We start from the raw sequence: 23,934 nt of genomic DNA, 5'->3' as shown, positions 1-23,934 counted from the left end.
GGAGAGAGCTGAAGGGACTGCAGGTATATAAGAGCTGCATGCAACATCTCACATATCCATCATGTTGCGCCTAACTGAGTGGACATACTTTTTTAAATTATTTCAGGACTATTCCTTTTCTATTTTTAGATTTTTTTTCGCCATTTCAAACTTTTTTTCCTGAGTGTGGACATATTCGTGGTCCACGTTGATCACTGATCAGTAGTGATGCCTTGTGATAAAGCAACTGCAGTAGCAGAGGAGCATCAATGTTGGGATTCTTAACGACACAATAAGGAAAATGGGAGACTTGGAGTTTGGCTTCGAGGAAATGCAGGGTGTAAAGCTCGGGTATTTGGTCATTAAAGGCAAGCAGATGTTTGCCCTTTCCCAGGTCTTCACCGACCTCTTAAAAAACATCCCGCGGACTACAGTGCACAAACGGATGGATCACCTGAACGTGAAAAAGCATCACTGTGATCTGGAGGAGCTGCGAAAGCTCAAAGCAATAAACTCGGTGGCTTTCCATGCAGCCAAATGCACTCTGATCTCCAGAGAAGACGTGGAGGCTCTTTATTTCTCCTGCAAAACGGAGCGCGTGCTGAAATCCAACAAAAGGAGAACGAAGACAAAAGCAGAGGAACTTAACCGAGATGAAGAACATTCCCCCGACAACAGGAACAGCTTTTGGAAAAAGAAACTTTGGCTGAGTTTTCGCGGTGTGTCGCCGACTCTGGCTCTTCGAAACAAAGCTGTCAGACCGGAGCTCTCGTCTAATCTACCTCAAATTTACAGCAAATCCATTTACCAGGACTTTCAACCAGTAACAGCGACTGCATGTAGAGCCTTCAGAAACTATGAAACAGTACAAATACCCGGAAAATGTGTGGAGTTTAATGAGAAACGCTCGTTTTTTCGAAGCGGCGAGGTCGTAAAGCGAAAGCCGGCTGTGTCCGCCATTTCGGCTCCGTCCGACTCGGAGCTGCTTTACAAAAGAAAAAGGAGGTGCGAGAGACACTTCAGGGGCAGAAAACGACACTACCGGCAGGTTTTGCTCGTTCCTAAGTGCTGCAAACCAAAAGCATGTCTATCTAACGGATCTTTGAGCCATTTTCACTCGAATCGTGAGCTCTACTTGGAGTCCCGGCATTTTCAGGAGAGCTGCAGTAGCGACACCGAGTGCAGCTCCGCCAACGACTCGGACTTTGGCTCAAGTTTGTCCACCAGCAGTAGCACTAGTAGCTCCACCAACTCTGGAACCACGGACGACGAGGAGGAAGACTCTTTTTCCGGTTCATCAGAAGAAAGCACTGATGGAGAGAGCTCGTCTCAATCCGATTCGAGCTCCGTGTCCAGTCGAGTTTCGGTGCAGAGCATCAGATTCAGGCGCGCGCGCTTCACAAGCCTTAATGCAAAAACGCCTCTGGTTTTGCAGCCTACTTTCCATTACAGGTCTAATTTTCAGCCCAAACATGGAGGTCTGCATGGAAGTGCTGCAGCTTTGGACTTTGAGAAAGGGAGAAAAAAAACTACTTTGGATATTACCGACTGGAAGCAGCGACGCAGGGAATCTGATGACTGGGACTGTGGGAAAAAAATGTGCACGGTAGAGAATAGCTTCTCAGGCCTGGAAAGCGTCGTGGCTCCTCAATCGGTAGACTTTACAAACGAGCCAAAGACAACCGAGCTTATAAGTGGTAGAAATAAATACGTAAGTTTTCCATCCTGTGCAGATGGAAAGGTGTTTCCCCAACAAAGAACATCAGGATATCAAGCCACATTGGCACACTGCAATCAGGACAAAGACACTGCCGTTTCTACGGCTCACGATAGCAATTTTTCCGAAGGTGCATATTTCAAAAAAGATGCAAAAACAGTCATCTGCCTCAAGCAACCGTCACCTCTCAAAACAGTAAAGACTGAGACTGAGGAATTCACAACAATCCCAAACTTAGACACTACAAGAGATACGAAACCAAACCACGTGAAAATTAAAGTGGAAGACACTTTCGACGAGTATGAATATGCAACCCAAGATCATGGTCACCAGTACAAAGATAAATACGAAGAAAATGATGCAGTCGGTTTGTGTATCAGTGCTGATACTGCAGAAACAGATCGTGGAAAAGATGGCAGACAAACATTTCCCCCTCCTTCTAAACAGGAACCAAGCAGCACTTTAAACACTCAAGGGGATTACAAAAACGGTGCAAGGGTCAGGAAAAGCTACCGGACTCCAGTTTGTGGAAAAAAGACAGAAAATGTAGTAAAGACAAATGCGAAGGTGGACAGGAGTCCTAAACCTGCTGGCAAATGTGTGAGCAAACGAACTGCCCAACATGCACCCTCTTTGAAAACAACTTTTAACTTCATGGCGAATTTTCCATGCCCTCCGTCTCTGATCATTGGTAGTGATGGAGATTTGAGTCCTGCTTACTCTTTAACCTCTTTCAGGACTAACCAGGTGCCTCATCCTTCTCATCCGGTCTGGACATGGCAGCTCGGCACTTCTGTTATACCTCCCCACCTAAACCAGAGATTCAGGAAAACAACAGCATAAGCCAATTTTGGAGAGGACAAGTCTTACACTGATAATTAATTATAAATGTTTTGGTGAGCGTGCAGGAGGCCTACTTCTTCATCACGTGCTACAGAAGCGCAGATTTTTTTTCATCCTGCTTTATAGAACACTGTGGATGTTTTTAATATTTTCTGTAACAATGACAAAGAACATCGTGCGGATTTTTACTACGACCTGTTGGAATTTCAGACTACATCCGAATGCCATTTTGGAAAAGACCTATACATTTTCTCAGCAAAGCATGGCTTTGACCATTAAAATCATCCCTCACATGCCATATATACCCCTTTATATACCCCAAATATTTCCCAAAACCTTTCCATTACCAGTACTCATTGTAAAACTCATTGTAGGTATCTACGTTGGACCGAGTTGACATATTTATTCAAGGGCTGAAGCCCAGTTGGTCCAGACCCCCGTCCCATCCTGCCCCGTCCCCCCAACGCACACATACACACACTACAACAATAACAGAAAGGCTCTGGACGATTGACAATCAGGAGCTGTTTGGATTTGCACGAAGTTATGAAGAGGGAAAAACTCCAAATCGATGTGGTTAAGGCATTGATAGTCTATGGTAGGAGCTGAAGCACATGTTTGACTATGCATTGTTACAATGCTGTAATGCTCCATAATAGGCTGGTTTTATATATATATATATATATATATATATATATATATATATATATATATATTTGTAAAATCAGACATGGACATGAATTTGGTTGCAACGTAACTTATTTGTGCCGTTTTAATTAGGCCAAGTATTTGATTTAATTAGGCCCAGTTTGCCTAGTTATTGGGTGCTGTTTTTGCTTGGTTTATCTAAAATCTGTTAAGGTTTTTTTTCTCGCAAATTCGTTTTTTAACAAACACAGCTTTAAAAACAGTGTGCAAACATAATGATGTGAAAAGGAAGTTAATGCAACTAGCAAGCATAATTATTTATACTTATTGTTCACGATGCAAGAATTCAGATGAACCGCCTTGAGTCACTAGAGAAGCTATAAGCCGTCAGATATCAAAGAAATTCTCAAGTGCAAAACTTCAAGTGTGAACTTGGTGCTCTTCTGCCCGTAGAAATGCTTGAGAAAGTACTGTGAAGTATTTTTGCATCCATGTTTACCTTGAGCAAAGTTTGCTCACTAAGCAGGCTTCGGAAGTTAACATACAAAGGATTTCAAGCAGCCAAAATGCAATGGCCATCTGATTTCAATCATGCATTCCGTTTCTTAACAAAATAGAAACATACAGTACCGACAACTCTAGGTATAAAAACGTGCTGAAAACACACACACACACACACACACACACACACACACACACACACACACACACACACACACACACACACAGACACACACACACACACACATTAAGTGCGCTGTAATAGGCCATTGGGTGCTGCATTTCAGTAGGTTTGTTAGGCTAATGAAGTCCTATTCATCGCAAATTGCGATAAGAATTGCAAATGCGATAAGATGCCTTTTACCCTTTTTTTTTTTTTTAAGAAACTATTTTTGATTACTCTAATTCAACCTGTACGGTTACTTGGTAGGCCTTTGGCAAAGAGTGAAAGTCCATGTCAAAGTGCACTGTGAATTTCATTTTCACCAAATTCAAAGCAGAATGTAATACAGACAACATCCATCGTAATGTTTTAGGTTTCATAATGCGAAAAGAGAGCACGACTCCATGTAGCTTAAACCACATAGGCCTAGACATGGACATGTTGTCGATATCGTCTTTCTGTCTATGTACTTTTCGTACAATACTTGAGGTCAGGTTTTGACAAGTACATTTTTTAAACTTTGAAGCCACTGGTTGTTTATAAAACGCATATTTATTTTTGTGATTTTCCTGTTTTTTCATATATATTTGTTGTGTAGGATACATGCACTCAAATCGAAAAAAAAACTTGAAATGTGGATTTCTAAGCACTTTCCTTTTTTTCTGAATGATAAAATTTTCATTAAAATGTATTTGGGCGTACACTGTGTTGGGCCGGTCATTTGATTTCAATTAATCATGTCGCCATGTATACATTTTGATTGCTGTGAATTTTAGTGAAAGAAAATCAGAACATGAGCTCGAGAGATTGTGCATGGAAATTGTTTATTGTGGAGTGTGTATGAGTGGGGGAGGGAACAGGCAGGCTGGAGTCCCTAACCCCCTGTTAACATGCTTTTTTAACACACTTAACAGTCATGCCATGAAACAAGGAAAATTCAATGAATGAACCGTAATGAGAGGAGAGGAAGAATTTTTTTTTTTAAATGAAGGAGGGTGGTGGTGGATGAGATGGCTAGGTAGCCTCAAATAATAATAATAATAATAATAATAATAATAATAATAATAATAATAATAATAATAATAATAATGATTTCCTATATATTATTTATACAAAGATAAATAACCTGTAATATGTGACCAATTTGACTCCAAATGGACATGAATTAGCCTGCATGTTTTGATGGATGGGTAATTTTTATGTAGAAATAGCTAATTATTTGCTTTAAATTATGGAGCAAATGTACCTCAGTAATCCAGGCGAAGTGTGTATGGTTAATAGTATATTTCAGCATCACAACAAAACTGTTCAGCTGGATTAAAGTGCTGACTAGGAAGTATTGTGTGTGTGTGTGTGTGTGTGTGTGTGTGTGCGTGTGTGTGTGTGTGTGTGCGTGTGTGTGTGTGTGTGTGTGTGTGTGTGTGTGTGTGTGTGTGCGTGTGTGTGTGTGTGTGTGTGCGTGTGTGTGGGTGTGCGTGTTTTAAAAAGGTGTATGTCGTGGTGGCGTGGGGGTGGTTAAGCCAAGGGCCAAAAAAGGGTCAGTTAGCTCGAATGACACAATGCTGCAACCTTATGATTATAAATATAACAATATTAATAAAATATGAACAATTAACAATATTAATAAAATAAAATCAGCCTAATAGATATGCAACATATTTTTCAAACTATACAGATGTTGTTGTTCCATCGCTGTTGTTATTTGTAAGAATCAGTTTTCATTTCAAATGTAAAACAGGGAACATGGATCTAGATGTACGAACACAACAGTAAACACAACATTGTTTATTCATATTGTAGCGTGAACAGTATTCAATATTAGTGTGTAATATCAGTGACAAATATGCAAATACGATCAGAAATGCACACAAACACCTAAACGATTAGCTTAAAGGGTTAAAACCACTTTCAACCGAACCTCAAAAAAAAACATTTATCAACAAACAAAATGTTTCTCTCTCTATTTCCAAATGAGATAGACACGTGAAGACATTTCCCTTTCCAATGAATATAAATGTCTATCTCATATGTTAGCAAACTTTTTTTTTCTGTTTTAGGGACAATCATAGCAAATTGAAGATTTTTTTTTATATACACTGTTTCAGTTACATTCAGATGTACAAATGTTTTTGTTCATTTGATGAAATATTCATGACGGTGGATATTTAGAGGTTACATCCCCTCCACATCTTTATATAAAATATACACACATATATAAAATCTTTTTTTTTACAATTAAGTATATTAAAATAATAAACATAATAAACATATAAACTACGCTCAGCACATTTTCCATTTTTTTAAGGTGAAAGAAAAGTATTCTTTGTTACAAAAATGTGACCTTTAACCACCCCAACTCCCATTTTCTTAAGGATTGAGTATTACCACCTCTTGATCACAACTAGATCATCCGACTGTTCTAGCCTGTACAGCCTCCATTAATAATAATAATAATAATAATAATAATAATAATAATAATAATAATAATAACAATAATAATAATAATAATAATAATAACAATAATAATAATAATAATAATAATAACGAGAATAATAATAATAATAATCATAATCATAATAATCATCATCATCATCATCATCATTAAAAAAATACGAATACTACACTAAATAATTTTGATTTATATATATCATGGATTCTTTTGACAGTCAAAACTATTTAGTATTTAGATTTAATCATTTGGCTCACACATAAATGCAAGATTTTTGTTTTTATTTGTTTAAGATTAAAGGTAATATACTTATTTAGAAGACAGCATGATGTAAATTGAGTCTCATTTCATATAAGATTAGCTAATCAAGGAAAGTATTTCTTTTTATCCAAAGTTTATATCATATAAAAAAATTTAAAGTGTCTCGCAAAATGAACATAATCTAATTATTCAATCCTGGTAATTGCCATTTTCTCTCAGTATAAGGGCACGTATTTTGAACTGAAGGCTTTGTTTAGGGAGAGAGGGGAAAGAGACTGACTCAGGTCTAAACAATGCCATATCTGAATCGGTTCAGTTTGATTGACACACTCACACACACACACACACACACACACACACACACACACACACACACACGCACGCACGCACGCACGCACGCATGCACAGACACACACACACACACACACACACACACACACACACACACACACACACACCGAAGGTTTTTGGTGAGAATGAGCAGCATCTTTACATCTTTACGTAAAATTGACTTCTCAAACAGAAAACAATGCATGCCAAACGTGTTAAAACCAATTGAAATATTTCGCCTATAGTTGAGTCTAATAATTTAGTTTAACAGCAAACTTAATCCTGACAAACCACCATAATCACTCAGTTATGATTCAGTCGGCTATGGAGGAAAATTAAATAACGTTTTGGTTGGTTTTAAAATATAAAATATTGTGTACAGTAAATGTATACACCGACAACAATGTAGCTTAATTATTCCTTTCTTATTGTGACCTCACAGAACATGTGATCAAAATCAGCACAAGAAATAAACATTTATTTTGGGGAGTCTTTATTATTATTATTTTTTTTTTTTAATTTAACCATTTTATAAGAATAAACAGATCTGGAGCATGAAAACGATGGAAAACACAAAGCATATCTTCAGGGTTAACAGCATAAATGGATGTGTCCCTTTTTAAGCCTTGTGGTTACAATTTTATCAGTGGTTCTTAAAATTACAAGATATTATCTATAAAACAAATTCATCAGGCTCAGTACAGATTTTGCTTCATAAACATATTATACAACAATAGTTTCTATACACCTTATACTATTTTATAAATCTAAGTTTACTGTTTTTCAGTTCTGGATCAACCAAAACCAAATCTACCGTTAAGAGCTCAATAATAAATATAATTGGTGTCTAACTCTGTAACTGAATTTTTAAAAGTTGACCCCTGCTTGGAACTTGGAATAGTCTTCACTATTATACAAACTCATTTTTGATGGCTTTTTGGCCTCTTTTTGGGTCTTCAGCCTTTTTCAGCTATTCTAGATGATGTCTAGAATAAACAAAACCTTTCATGCCCAGGACCCAGTCTGGAATCCCCATTAATTTACATATATTATCAGAATCACATTATCATATCATTTTAATAGTTTTAATAAAAGGTATGTTTGTAGATGAACTTGTTTTTAATAACCTTTAAATTTTGAGATTTAAACCTCAAAGTAGTCATTTAAATGATATTAACTTGGAGTTAATGTGTTCAGGGACAATAAAAGTATTAAATAGCCAAAAAGTTTATTGTGCATATATTAATAATGAATATTTGAATATTTAAATGTTCACTAATAAAAATCTGTACTGAGAAAGTCCATGAATCTTTAATCTAGTCCTTTAGTCCTTAAATCTAGGCAAAGACAGGTGACTGCTTGTAAAATGAAAAAATTAAATATAGTTTAAATGCTTTTTTTTTTTTCTTTTTTCTTTTCTTTACCTTTTCTTTCCAATACTATTTCTCAGCCGATACTGTTTTATTAGTCAGTGGTCAGCATCTTAACTGTTTATTTATTTTAGCATTTTAACAGTATTTGACAGTGAATTTGCAATACGATGGAGCAAACTTCTAAGAAAATTATTTTTTCTTCCTCTGTAAAGAACATTAAGAAGTTTATAATAAACGTGTTATTTAATCTACAGCTCTGCACAAAAAAAAGAGAGATGGCACAAAAGGGTCTATAGATTATAGACCATAGTATATAATACAAAATAATATATCCTTTTACATGGTACATGCTTTTACGTCATAGTAAATAACCTTTAATTTTCACCAAACTTATTGTGAAAAGAATTTCTACCTATTTCCTTCCAGTAAAAACATGTACAGTGGGAAGTTATTTCTGACACCAACAAATGTAAAAGAAATAAATTTTATTTCAATTATTTTATAATTTTAATAATTGTAATTTATTAATAAATAAATGAATAAACAAACAATAAGGTTTTAAGGAGAGAACGAAATATGGCACAGCTGTTGAAAAAAAGACTAATTAGGATCATTTTTTTTTTTTTTTTATCTTTTATCATTTTATCTTTTATATGTAGTTTTTTATTTTAAGAAAAGGAACAAATTACTTCATGGTTTTAGGTTAAAGGGAAATATAGTCTGTTATAGATGTATAGTCTGTAAATATAGTCTGTTATAGATATACATGGCAAGCTCTTTATGTCGCTATGACTTCATTTGAACCAAACATGACCAAGTGAATGCAAAACGTATCAATATCATTCAACAAGAAATAATCCAGGCAGGTTCTATATTATTTCTGTTACATCTAGAGCAAATACATTTCTACTAGGCTCTATAATCATATACATACATATTATGGAATTTATTATTATGGCATAGATACCTATTACAACATATTTCCTTCTCCATAAAAGACTTTTTTTCTTTTTCACGCCATAACATTAAACATTAGTTCAGTTCTTCAGTAAGGTCCAATTGTGGGTGTAAAACAAAAACACACACATGCCAACTAGGGTATATAATTATATATATGATGTATAACACTATAACAGAATGAAGAGCCATAGAAACACATTTGTGTTAGACAAACAATATGCTTGATAGCTGATAGCTGATTTATCTATGCCTTATCTAAACCTTTAAAACCCAAGATATTGCATTGGTGTGTTGTACTTACAAAAATCTAATCTGAACAGCCATTACGCATGGACATAGGTTGGATTTCGTGGTTTAAAGCAAATATCCAACAGGTTTCATTTGTTTAAGAACATCCATCAGACATCCATTGTGCTATACACCTTTATATTACGCTGTATTTTGATACAAATACGCGACAAATGAGGACAGGTCTCCTTTTGAGACTGGGCTAATTGTGGCACGGCGCCAGGAAAACATTTTGTGCTCGTTTGTCGCCCCCAATCGGTGAAAGAAAATAAAGCAACTTCCGTCTAAAGGTAGGCGTGACTGTGTCATTTAAGGTGGAACTGAATAGATAAAATTCACATTCCTAACGCAGAAACGGGCCTCGTGACTTGTGAACCATCGATTTCTCGGATTCATACTCTAAATTTTATGTGAAAGATGATTGCAGAGTTATTTTTTCTAACAAAGTCGAAGAAATCGAATGCAATCTGTGAAATTGCATTCATTTGTTATTTCCTGTTGTTTCGTCAAGAATCTAGTTGAACACCCGATGATGTAGGTCAAACTGTGGTTTGTAATTCAATGCAAAATAAGTAAATAAATAATGAAAAAATCAATAAATATATAAAAAAATTTCAAATATCTATTCATACAATAGCAAAAGATCATGTATATTCACCTTGGCCTATAGGACAGGTGTAAACAGAAATTTTGATTAATTCTCTTTTATTCAGCAGAGTCTAGACTATATTTTAATCACAATAAAATGGTATTATTTTGGTAGCAAACCATCAGTGAAATTACAATGCAAGGAAGAAGATATATCCAAAATGTTGGTCTGTCAGCGCGCGAGCTAATTTATTTGTTTTTAATCCCCAGTTTTCCATATAAAAGGGAGACTATTAATCTACTAATCTCTATAAATGTACACAAGTTCAATATCTGGATATAAGAGCCGCTTGTGGTTTAATTAATAAGCTAATTTTAAGCAGCATCAGCATTTTCTCAAACGTAGAAACGGATTCAATTTTTTTATTTATTAATTAGTTTATTAATCTAATCTGCACCCCAAAGTGAAAAGCCATAGTTTCACTTTTATATTGATTTGTTTTAATTCATCCTCTAAAATGTTCTTATGTCTAACGCGACTAAAGAAATATAATATAAAATATAAAACAATATATTTATGTAGTTATTGATCATTCGTCCTGGACACATGGATTGATTCTGACAAAAACGCAGCTACAGAAAATCACAAGGTACTACAGTCTGATATGAAAAGTATAATAAACAGTATAATAAATCATATACAAGTGTAGGCCTGATCTTTATCTCATAAAGAGTACAAGCTCAGTGCCGAATGCTTAGATATCAACATACTGTTCTGTGGCACTCGAGTGGTACCATCACCACATGCATATATCTAGATTAAGTCTACACAGGCCTGCTAAAGGTACAAAAATATAAACTTGATGTAAAAAAAGTATACTTTGGTTGGTTTTACTTCTAAGCTGATTAAATAAGCAATTACATGTTGCCAAATGTTGCAAAAATTCTTTCCACTTCCCAAGAGTTATTGTTAATTTAAAATTAAAATGCAATTAGTGACTTATATGCATTAAAAAAAAAAACACACACACAAAGGCACAAGGATTTGCAAAGTGCTTTATTGGTTTTGAGCGATGCTTCTGAAATGGAGTGTATTATATGGGTTCATATCCTAAACTCTTATTGCCCCCTCCCAATCTTTTAAAAACACTCTTCAAACACGTTCCATCATCAAATACCATTTAGCACACATTAAACTCTGCAGGTTCAGGGAGGGGACTGTCTTTCCATGAACTAGTTGCGGAGTTAAAGAGGACACACGTTTCGACGCGTTTAACACAGCCTAAAAAGAGACATTAACTGATAATAGCACAATAGAACTTCCATAAATTTTCTGCGAAGTTTTCTACATGACACGAAGAACCTGTGCGGAGAGTCTGAGTGCTGATTTGGCAAATCTGAAGGCCAAAGGTGCGACATGAAGCGGGTGTCCGGTTGCGCGCTGCTGGGGGTCAAAACCACAAGTTTTCAAGCAAATTTTTTTTTTTGTTGTTTTTTGTTTTTCTCTCTTCTTTGCAAATGCGAAGACCACGACGACGGCTGTAGGGAGAGTCATTGTTTCCCCCTCTCTTTCCTGTTCCCAAAACGAACACTTAAAAGAAAAAAAAAACAAAAAAAAAAAACAAACCACTGCGCAAATTGGTCAAAACAAATAACAAAACAACAGGTTAAAAAAAGAGGCTGGATTAATGATAATACTGCGGTTAAATTGATTAAAAAATAATAATAATAAACATAATGACAAATTCCCATATAGCTTTCACAGGGATATTTTCACTGCTGGAACTCAAAGGTGTTAATGGTTTAAATGTTATTCCCATAAAACGGTCAAACAGGTAACAACAACAAAAAAAAAGCCTGGGGATTTTTTTTTTTGTCAACCACGCAGATATTAGAAAATATATTTTTTTTAACCTTCGGGAAAAAAAAACCCTAACATTAATAATACAAAATGAAGTAATTTGGAGTAAAAAGGCACGACTCTTGCACAGTGTATACATTGCTGACACAGTATAAAGCAGGTAAGAAGATTTAAAAAAAAAAAAGATTTTTGCGTATTATTTTTTTTTTGTTTGTTTTTCTTCTCTTAGAATGGATGGCGTTTACACACGGCTTCAGGTTGAACAGGGAAAACAAAAACAAATGCAACATGCATTATTTAAAAAAGGAACTTTTACAGTACTGCACAAATCAAAACAGTAACATTCTTCATTTATCAGAACACTTCACTCGATAGGGATGTGCTGCTTAAAATGCGGACAATTCCGTGTACAAACTAAAATGCAAATAAAAACTGTGCATTTAATTCAAACAAATGACACCGAACCGACACGTAAAAAAAATGCTGATTCTAAAGAGTCAGAACTTTCTAGGTGGTCATGTTTCAGAAAAATTGATAAAAAATCGATACCAACAATACCAATTTCATGCAAAATTCGTTAAAACTAGCGATTTCGCAGGGATTTTAGATAAATGATGTAAGAAAACATGACGCTTAACATGAACAATTCATAACCGTTCCTAAGAGTCGACACCGATTCGACTATGAATCAGTTATGAGACCATTTTATACAGGCGTAGAACCCATCCCCCTCCCCCCTCTGTAAATACCACTCTATCAAACCAAAGGGATTAAATTTCTGGTTCATTATGTGCAAAATATACAATACACTGTTGACTTGACTGCCAATGTAAAACAAAGTTTACAAAACTGGCAAAAGAAATTTCACTAGCCGACACACAGGACCCCAACCCTCCCTTTCCCCCCATGAACACTGTAGCTAACATTACAGCAAAAAAGTGTGTATTTGTTAAAATGATGTAAGAGGTAAACTATGGGTTTTCTGCCAAGAACAAACATACTTGTGACAACATAAATCCACGGGCTGCATTCAATAGTGCCTCATAGTGCTATTGTTGCAGTATGTAACAGACCAATAGATCCTTGTTTTAAAAAAAGTGCAACAGTTTAAGGTGCTGATGGCAAATGAAAGATCATTCCCGTAACAGATTTTACAGACTGAAGTGATTGCCACCAATGCTGTTGCTTCTGTTCAGTTCATTAGGATGCCTTTTCATGATGCAAAATTATAGACAAATCATCTCAACCTATTACAGGCCATTTAAACAACACACAAAGAAAAAAAAAAAAGAAAAAAAAAAAACACCTACAAAATAAAACACCAACACACTCGTGTGAAACACTGTAGGAACATGCAAGCGTCAGAAGGTGCATTCCTTCGCAAACGTGAATGGAGCTCAGGAGCATTATCTTTGCAGTCAGTCTGTTCAGAGGAGGAGAGCCATGGTTTCAGAGACTTAACAGGAAGAATCATGTTAATCTAAGGAAAGTACGTTCATCTACAAGTGCTGCAGATTTTAACTATAAAACTGCACAAACAATAGACAAGAACAATGAAGATTTGGGTTAAATAAAGTATGGGAGCGGGACAGATTAATATGATGCTTGGGTGAAAGAAGGATAAGGTTTACATAAGGGGAAGTTAGGATTAACTGGGGAAGAAGAGCAGGGGGGAACTGATGAACTGCGGTTTCTGGTCAAGCATGTAAAAGCATATTTGATGAACTGGGGTGAATGACTGATTTTGCATGGAATAGCTTCACATTTCCTTTTTGTCTGAAGTTGTAAATTCTACAGCAGTTGAAAGCTCCTTTCCTTCTCAGCCTCCATTCTGAGCGACTTCATTCTACATGTACATGTCCATTCACTGAGCCACACATGCCATCACATTTGCTCTCTTGCCTCTTGCTCCCCCCCTTTCACTTAAAATGAAGGCAAAATAACACACATGAATTAAAAATGCCATGAGGGACATTGGTCAGGAAAGAAAAAAAAATCCATAGCTCCCACAAAGATTTATACTTGTTACTGTTTCATCACACTTATGGTCCCACAAAACAGCAAAAAACAAATAAAAAATGTAAACGAATGGTGGTTGTAGCTGCTGTAAGAGTGAGTGAGTGCACTGGGCACCCCTCCATCAGCGTCCCTCTTTGACCTCTGTGGGTTTTGCTCCAGTTTAGGGCAGAATGGTGGTAATGAAATCATAGAATCTCTTAGAGTACTGCTCCGGATTGACAGTGGAGATCTCTGCTCCAGCCTAGACAAACAGAGATGGACACATTACAGAAGTGATAATATATTAACCTCTTTTCAATAGACAGCAATATTAGCCCCTATACAACAAGAAACATATAAAGAATATTTGGAATGTATTCATCGAGGTTATGAAATCTTCTCAGCTTCTCCACATGCACTGCACTTACTTTCTCATTCTAGGAAGAAAAAAATACTACATGCAGCAATGTAACTACATATTTCATAAAACAGATGTTTCTCCCCAAGCACTGTGTGGTAACTGTACAACATGTACTATATATATATATATATATATATATATATATATATATATATATATATATATATATATATATATACACATACACACACACACACACACACACACACACACACATACACACACATACACACACATACAGTATGTACTCCAGTCTCTACTGTGAAGAGCTTGACCATGCATCTGTGGCGACAGACAGGAATGCACACAGCATTTTAACATGATTTGTCAAGAAAGTGCCATTTCTGACAACTTGTGGCCAAATATGTTAATTGGCACTGATAACAAATAGAGTTAACTGATATACTTGACTAATCTTAGTTCACTAAAGACAAACATACACTGAAGGATTTTTTTTTTTCAAATTAAGGAACTTGTTCTCCACTTCCTCATGTAGAAAAGGGGGCAGATAACGCCCTTATCCAGAGCGACTTTCATTTTATCTCATTTTACACAACTGAGCAATTGAGGGTTAAGGGCCTTGCTCAGGGGCCCAGCAGAGGCAGCTTGTTGGACGTGGGATTTGAACTCATGACCCTTCGATCAGTAGTCCAGCACCTTAACCACTAGGCTACCACATCATTTAAAACACCTACACAATTGTCAATCATTCCACATTCTATTGTCTCTGGAATTATGGCACAGGGATTAAAATCAGCTCTAGTTCCTCCAGAAAACACCTAATGTTCCTGTGCACCTGAAAATGTTTCTGTAACCATGCTGTGGAAATGTGCCTATAAACCTCTTACCAATGGAGCCCACTGCTATCATAATAGTGAATAATAAAATAAGCACTCACTCCATGCTTGACTGTTTTGGCTGCATGAGCTGCTTTCTTCTTGGCATCATAATGTTGCAGTATGTCAATCACAGCCATGAAGTAGACTTCTTTTCGAGGAGAGTCTTAAAAACAATAAACAAAATACCAGCACCAATGAAAATTTCAGGAAATGAACCCGTGAGGGAATAGGAAGTTAGTCAGTTCCTTAATAAACAGGACCTACACTGTTAGTTCTGTTATTATTTTTAGTTAATGACTCGTTTGTTTCTTTGTATAGATGCACTGTTGCTCTGTTAAATGCTGCCAAATATAATTTTTAACATACATTCATTGGTCAACCTATTAGATATTTCTACCTCATAGCTACAATAACTGGCCATTCAGATGAACTTCTTACAAAAGCATTGTTTGCCATGTACACAGATTGCATTCCAAACATTACTGTACCAATGGTTTTGAACTAGGAAGTTGAATACTTATATGGCAAACATATGAGTTGATTGACATACAGTGCAATGTTTTAGTATGGTTACAGGAAATAAATAGGCACTGTTGGAACATTACTAGACCAAGATGATTGTTTATTGTTACTAACTACTGTATAAAATAACACAGCCTTTGTACAAAAGGTACAAGTGTAACTAGTTTCTATCTTCAGAGTAAAATTAAATCCTGAAATGATTTCCTGGATGTCGTTTATCAGCGATGCAATAATCAGAACCAGAATAGTATAGTAATTATAGTACTACTATAAGAATTATAGTAACCAGCAAAATAAAAAGCTAAGAATCAAAGTGTTGTTTTTTTTTTTTGGAGATGGGAATTATCATCGTCATGTTTTAGCAGGTACATTTAACATACTAAAAATGCGCACAAAACTAACATCACTACATATCACAAGAACAGAACGTTACTATCGCCACTCACTGTCATGGCTTTTTATTGCGTAGACATCAATAGTAGGGTCAAAGTCTCCTGGTGAAAGAGGTTTGGTGCTGTCCAGAGTGTTGCTGGGGCTGTCTGGAGGTGTTCCAACAATCCCTCCATCACTCTCGCCTTCATCATCTCCTTCATTATCCTCACTTTCCACTTCCTCTTGTTCTGCTCGCTCCACATCATGGATCCCCACCAACAGACTGTAATCCATCAGCTTCAGTTGTGCCAGGAACTACAACATAGCAAGATTAATAATAAAAAAAAAATGGCATGACTATTTGAAAAGTAGTTAAGAAAAATTACATTCTTCTTGGATGAGTGCATGTAGAAGGTATGAAAGAAAAAGAACAATGCGTTTACCTCCACATCCTTCCTCAGCTTCTCAAGAAATATTTTTTTATTTTCCTCATCAATATATATTTTCTGTCCATCGTTGATAAAGTCGTTATCCTTGTAGGTAGGCAGCTCCTTCGCCTTAAACCAAAAAAAAAAAAAAACAGAACACTCATTGTGCAAACGCACACTAACCTTATAAAGGTATGACACGTCTGCTTACTTAAAAGACAACTACTATTATAGAATAGTATTGAAGACACCGCTAAAATAAATCACATACCTTTATGAAGTGAGCAAAAATCTGCTTAAAACACAGCGACAATTACTAATAACAATGATCTGTAACAGTATGTTTAATGAAGCTCTACAAGCTGTTAAATTACTACTAGCTGTTAAATCTGTACACCTTCTTTCACACATTTTATCCTGTAACATAAAACAGCCACATTACCAAACCTTTATTTAAAGGTGCCCTTCCACACAAAACCGTTTTTACTTGGATTTTTTGATATGTGTTAGGTCCATATGTGTTTGTGTTGTGTCGTGAATTTAGTTCTAGCCACTGAAACGAAATAAGGGGAGAAATCAGGTCAGTTGGAAAAGCTGCTCAGTGTGACGTGGTAATGATTGAGCTCATTACTATTCATGAGCTCTCCCACTTGAGACCGCACCCCCAGAATTCGTGTAGCTCAGTGAGTTTCCTATACAGCAAGGATGGCTGAACGTCAACGGGCTTGTGAAGAAGCCATTCTGCCGCAATTCAAGGTGATTGTAAACAAATTTCCTCTAGCCTAGGCTACTTATTGCGCTGGGTGAATGAATAGTCATGCTCTCATATCCTTGTGGTTAGCCAATCGGAGCCAAGCAGCATAGCTCCTTTGAATATTCATGAGAACTGGCGCAAATCGAGCTGAGTCTTCCTGCAGGCTTTCTATACCACACTAGAATGGCTTGAAACAAGGTAACCAAGGCATTTTTTCCACAAATGAGGCATTTTTTACAGAGTCCATGGTAAACTTCAGACATTACCACAAAAGTAATGAAATAAGTGTGGCAGGGCATCTTTAATAAGTGCAATGCATGCTATATATTTAACTACCTCCCTAGAGGGAGCTGTGGAGTTATAAAAGACAGACCTTTTGCAGAACTTCCTATTCACAAACATTTTAGGGAAGTTAATATGAAGAAGTGGGCATTTTACTTCCTGATCACAATCTGATAAATGTAGACAAAGTACATTTAAAATAAATGCATAACTAACAACTACCTCTTATATAGAGTTATATAAAGAATGAGCGTGTATTAGATGTCAATTACAGTGACAAAATAGGTGTGTGTGTGTGTGTGATTGTTTTTTTAAATAATATACCATAGTGCAATAGGTAGAAGAGTGTAAGCAGCATAAACATCCTTAACACTGAATTAGAAAATCAGTGTTATCAGTTATATAGTGTCTGGAGTTTGCACAATGCAGCTTCTTATAGAAGAAACATCAACTTAAATGAGAGCTATCACACTAATCCTCGACATGTAGCCTACCGGAGTACTAAGCAGACAAGCCCATGACTAAATCTCCCTTTGGCTGCTATTAACACCAAGAAGGCAAGACACAACAGGTGCATTTTAATCAATAAGATTACAAGTTTGATAATTAAACTGACATTTCTTGCTGTAATGACAATGGCACTCTCCTCTGGGTTACACAAAGCATGAATAATAATTAAAAAAAAGGCCTGTTTAACTGGTATACTTAATAAAACCAGTCACTGCTGCTCAATGTTATAATTAATCACTGAAAAAAGAGTCTGTCAAGTCCTAATTTCTATGAACTGACTGTGTATTCAGTGTATAATGCCTGCTATTTGCATTTAAGATAGAACATGATAATCGAAAAGATAATAAAGTGCTAAATAACTGTAAAGTAATCAGTTTGTGCGAGTACACACTTTATATGGGGGGGGGGGTGTTTTTTGTCTTAAACAGAGAGTTTGGCATCAGTGAAGACCTTGCTCAACTCTATGAGAGCCCACGGATACAACAGGGATTAGATGTAATGTGTGTGGGAGAATAACAGGATTAAAATAGATGTCTGGTCTCCTTATGTTACCTCTGACCACCAGCAACCTGTTCATTGCACAACAAACTGAATCCTAGAACAGAGCTGGGTTTAAAATTTACCTTCTTCAAAAGCATGTTGAAATTTTCTATCCTCCCATTGATATTAACCACAGGAGCCCATTGGAATATTTATATATTTACTCTGAGAAACAAAACATGTAGATGTTAATAAAATGTTGATGCTGCCCTTTGTCCTTCCACTTTCATGAAAAGTATACATGAAAAAAGTCTACATGAGCTGAAACAGAGGTTGCTGATGCAGCTAAGCCAAGCTGCACATTAGTAACCTTGGTGAAAAACTGGCTAGTTTAGCCATGGTGTGTGTGGTTTTGAGTTAACTGTGACCGCTTTTATACTTCATCTGTATGCTTTGTCGTACTACATGTTATTTGAGCTTTTACCAGCAATTTGGAATTCTGCTGCGGACACATTCCCATACTGTGTATATTTATTAAGTCATATTTATTAAGTATGGACTCTTACAAATTTAACAACGTGTGTCCTTATGTTATTTTTCTGCTGTACGGTGTGTTGTCTGTTGATCTACTAAAATTCTGGGTTAGATAAAACAGTACAAATATAACTGGTAAAATGATACCTATATAATTATGTAAAGATACATAAATTTGAAATTATCTGGTTTTTGCAAGAGTTCTTTAATTCTTGGTTCCTGAATGGGTTTGAACACATTAAGACCCTTTAAGAGTTCTACATCGCACTAAATTTAACCTACTGTCAAAGGTTTCTATGGCAACAAAAGGAATAGACAAGTGCTACCAAACACAATACACAGTCCCCTGTAGCACTATCATGGCTCACTGGTTAAAGCTCTGGGCTTTTTCAAAGTTTGTGCTGTGACCGATGGGTCCTTGATCAAGATCTTCGACTCTTATCTGCTCAGCTTAATTGTAACTCGCTTTGGGTAAAAGCATTTGCTTAATTGTGTCTGTGCAAATCAACAGAACATTCCATCTTATTCTCTGAATTTGAACACTACACTAAACCTGTGACATGAACTAAAGAGTCCAAATAAACAAATCTAAGATTATAAAATATGTAGACTAAGATCTGACTACTCCAACCATATCAGACTTTACAGTAAGAGACTCTGTAATTCTCTGCAGGGTTGGAAGCACAAGCTATTCACTAAATATTAGCGAAAGCAGTATGTTGTACAACTCTATGAATGTGTATGTGTTTATTCTTCTTATAGATTAATGGCTCTTTATTTTCATATAGGGTGTCAATAATTCCACTCCAGAATAATTCAGAATTAAAAGGCAATAAATAAGTCTGTGTAATGGATTAAACGGCTAACTGTAACCCTTGCTGTAAATCTTCATCTCGAGTCTCTTCTCCTCTCGAGTTTTCTTCCAGTTACACTGGCCTCACTCATTAGCACTCTAGACATAGATTTCTATAATGCTGCTTTGTGACAATGACTTCTGCTAAATGGATAACGCTTTAATTTATAAATAGCAGCCCTTGCTATTCACATTTTCAAACTGAATCTGCTCAAAGGGTAATAACTAGAGCAGTAGGTTTATAAGAATTTAGTTTAACCACAGTCTCTCCCAGAACAAACCACAGGTTTTTTTTGGAATAGCAGCAATGTAATGAATAAAAACTGTAATAATGTTAACAGGAAAACACACATGTTTTTGACATACACTGGCACTATTGGCACCCTTGTTTGCAGTACCCCTGTGCAACCTCCTTTTCCCAACATAACAGCACTTGAGTATTGTCCCACAAACATTGGTGTCCTGCTAGAAATTCAAATGACATTCCAGTTGTAGTTTCTGGACAGAGGCAGACAGCAAGTTCACCTTCATCAAGTCCTTAGAGCATGCTAACAAAAGTCCCATGGTCTTTTGGGTGAATAAATGCCCAAGAACATTACAGATTATCCACAATGCTTAACAGAGGGGATTAGGTACTTTCCTATATAAACCACCCTTCCTTGCGTGGCAAAGCCAAATTGTTTGCTGCCAAAAACTTGTTTCCTTTATATCTGTCTATTCTGACCACAGAATCCAGTTCCAGTCAAAGTTCCAGCAGCATTCAGCAAACTCCAGACACTTAGTGGAAGGACACATTGCTGACAAATAAAATTATTTCTTCTGGCACGTCTTCCAACAAAAAATGTTATTATGGAGGTGGTATCTACTTGTACATTTGGGGACCTAATAACTTCAATACTACAATCTTCTCTAAATCTGTGATGCTTCAATACATTTTTGTATCTGCCATATGGGGAGTATATGCAGAACACTTGCATCTACTTGCAGGCAGGTTTATGATTGCCACATCTAACATCTTAATTACAGCACTAACAGTGGTTAAGGGGATTTTCAAGCATGTAGCTTTTTTATAGCAATTGCCTCATGTATATTTGTCAACACAGACATTCATCAACATGGGTTTAATTATAAAATACATAAATCAAATAAAGGGAATCTTTATTTATTCCCCAGTAAAACAGGAAGTCATGGATGGCTGCTGGGTGAGTTCATAAACACTCAGCAAAATATAAATGCTAACATATTATAATTACATGCTGTTCAGAACAAAACTCATGATTTTGTTAAACGAAAATTCTTGATAAGGGCTTAGAATTTCTTAAAATGAACTCTGCAAATCTAACTTCAATTAAAGGTCACATTTCTCATATTATTCACTGTGTGATTAAGCATAAAAACAAAAAAAAAAGCTGTTAAAAAAAATCACCAAGATGCTGTCCACAATCTAAAGCTAAAGCTGGGAATGTACTTTCCTGCAAGTCGCAATTTGGGGTTTGATGATAATAATCATAAAAAAAAAAAAAAGCATCTATAGGAACAATCCAAATTGGCGCAAGAAAACAAGATCACCAGCAAGAAGCATTCACGGACAAACTAAGGAAAGAACCTATATTTTAGCTCCAGACTAAAGAGCAAAGTTGAGCCCATTTCTTTTCCCACTAGTTACAAGTCAAAGGCAATACATCTTAATTTAATGTTTTACGAATCAGTTCAAACTTAATGTAATGTAGCGGGTGCTGTGATTAAGAATTCTGCATTGCTTGTCTTACTATGCAACACTTTTCTGCATTTGATCATGCTTACATTACTTAAGAAAAACATCATAAAGAAAAAGTGATCATCTCTGAAAGCTTTGCTGGTAAAGTATAACAATAAAGAAAATGAGTAAAAATACTGTAAGTATATAAATACACCGAATATGAACTGCATTCTGCTTTAACAGAAACATTACCTTCTCCTTGTCACTTGCTTCCCTAGCAACAGTAGATCCCTTAAAAAAGAAAAAAAATCGTGTCAGTTAATAGTTTAGTCATGAGGAAATAATTTAAAAAAGTTATCACTCTTCACTTCCCTTCACATACCTTCAAGTCATATTTCTTATAGACAGACAGACGATGGCTGAAGACATTGCGTGTGACAATCATATAGGTTTCATCTCCATCTACAGTGATGCGGTACATGCCCAAAAACTGTGGCAGCAGGGTGGTACCGTGACATTCCACAATAAACTACAAGACCGAAAACACAGCTAATGAAAAAGCTTAATCGATATGACTAATGAGTATAGTGCAACACTTAACAATACATTTTATTTTCACAGTCCCTTTTCATTCTCAAGGGCACTACAGTTCATGCAAAATGAGAAATAATGAAAAGTAAAGCAAGTAACATGAGAAGTGATAGTGCTTAGTTTTTATTTTACTTAGTTCTTAAAAGAGAACAGAAGTGAGTGATAGAGGAAATGATTTCCAGAGCCTGGAGGCCACGGAGCTGAAAGATCTGTCGCCTCAACACAGACCAGATCGGCTTAAGGAACAATCAGTAGATTTATGAAATATTTGAACATGAACAAGCTGCAGTCTATCGGAAAGGTGGTCTAAATGTGGGTCTCAATGATTGTGTGCGCAACAAAGAAGTTATAATAATACACCATTAAAGACCTTTAATATGTATTTACATGTGTAATACAGCATTAAGTAGGTTCAGGGTGTACGTGCCATGTGTGAGTGAATACCTGGTGATATTTTTTAAGGATGTTGTGCATCTCTGCTACGTCCTCACTGCTGATGGTCTTAATGACGTATCTCTTGTCATAGGAGGTGTGAAAGCGGGCACCGCTACGGCCTTGAGCCTCGCTAACAAGAGGTGCGCTGCGGGTCAGAGAGTTCTACACACAATATACGGAAACAAACATGTCAGCTTCAACACTTGCCCAAAGCACTGCAAATCTCCATATTTAATACATTTTATTCAGCTCACTGGCTAATTATTACATCCACATAGAGCTAAAAGAGGTGTGAAAAAATCAGTCCTGTGTTTTCTCTTAGAATGAAAACAGAGTCAGACTGTAGTGAGAGCATGTGATCAGTTATAAAGTAAATGTGAAACAGCCTGAGGTTGTTAATTGACTTTTTTTTTTTAGTTTAGCCTTACGAAGAAAAAAATCTGAAGTCTATTCAAAAGTAGCCCAAGCACAGGCTACTTATACTCGTATGCAAAGGTTTAGGAACCCCTGATAATTTCCATGATTTTCGTTTATAAATATTTGGGTGTTTGGATCAGGTTTATTGGATCTGGTTTATTGGATTAACAGAAAATGTGCAATATGCAGCAAACCAAAATTAGACAGGTGCATAAATTTTGCCATTTTGTTGATTTGAATACCTGTAACCATCAAACCTAACTGAACTGGAGATGTTTTATAAGGAGGAATGGTCCAAAATACATTCATCCAGAATCCAGAGGCTATACAGGTTATAGGAAGCGTCTAGAGGCTGTTAGTTCTGCTAAAGGAGGCTCTACTAAATATTGATGGAATTTTTCTGTTGGGGTGCCCAAATTTATGCACCTGTCTAATTTCATTTTGATGCATATTGCGCATTTTCTGTTAATCCAATAAACCTCATTTCACTACTGAAATATTACTGTGTCCTTCAGTTATTTGATAGATCAAAATGAAATTGCTGATCCAAACACCCAAATATTTATAAATGAAAATCATGGAAATTGTCAGGGGTTTCTAAACTTGCATACGACTGTACATCACTAGGATATATAATTTTCTCTTTCTGGAAAAACTAAATCCCTCCCCTTTGCTTAAAGTATACCTCAATTATCACTGTTCACCAATAAGAACAATGTTTTCCTTCATGTGGGAGCCACACAGGAAATGATATTAAAAGCACTGGTTGTGTGTGGGCGCCTGAGATGTAAAAGGATCACCCTGAAATTACACAGTCATTATGTGGAATAAATTGTCC

The 23,934-nt window shown here is 36.1% G+C and overlaps 2 protein-coding genes across 3 annotated transcripts in view; one reads left to right on the top strand and one right to left on the bottom strand.

Moving 5' to 3' along the window:
* The first annotated feature begins 277 nt into the window (after positions 1-277).
* skida1 (SKI/DACH domain containing 1) lies at positions 278-3,211 on the top strand. The gene has a single exon (XM_060862279.1). The coding sequence runs from the start codon at positions 281-283 to the stop codon at positions 2,537-2,539; it is 2,259 nt and encodes a 752-aa protein (XP_060718262.1). The 5' UTR covers positions 278-280; the 3' UTR covers positions 2,540-3,211.
* A 7,931-nt stretch (positions 3,212-11,142) lies between these two features.
* Positions 11,143-23,934, bottom strand: part of pip4k2aa (phosphatidylinositol-5-phosphate 4-kinase, type II, alpha a) — a 28,237-nt gene continuing 15,445 nt past the window's right edge. For both annotated transcript variants that reach the window (XM_060861328.1, XM_060861329.1), the window contains 7 exons: positions 22,689-22,841; positions 22,036-22,182; positions 21,906-21,944; positions 16,557-16,670; positions 16,188-16,428; positions 15,279-15,382; positions 11,143-14,221 (listed from right to left, as the gene is read on the bottom strand). In XM_060861328.1, coding sequence (XP_060717311.1) covers positions 14,141-14,221; positions 15,279-15,382; positions 16,188-16,428; positions 16,557-16,670; positions 21,906-21,944; positions 22,036-22,182; positions 22,689-22,841 — 879 coding nt within the window. In that variant the 3' untranslated portion in view covers positions 11,143-14,140. The remainder of the gene's footprint in view (positions 14,222-15,278; positions 15,383-16,187; positions 16,429-16,556; positions 16,671-21,905; positions 21,945-22,035; positions 22,183-22,688; positions 22,842-23,934) is intronic.

This window comes from Tachysurus vachellii, chromosome 25, assembly GCF_030014155.1.
Source record: "Tachysurus vachellii isolate PV-2020 chromosome 25, HZAU_Pvac_v1, whole genome shotgun sequence".
Classification (NCBI taxonomy): Eukaryota; Metazoa; Chordata; class Actinopteri; order Siluriformes; family Bagridae; genus Tachysurus; species Tachysurus vachellii.
Note: the sequence above shows the minus strand (reverse complement) of the source record. Positions and strands in the feature narration are given on the sequence as shown.

What these genes read in the sequence shown, in the direction of transcription:
- skida1 (XM_060862279.1), top strand. Translation starts at nt 281, where the DNA reads ATGGGAGACTTGGAGTTTGGCTTCGAGGAAATGCAGGGTGTAAAGCTC.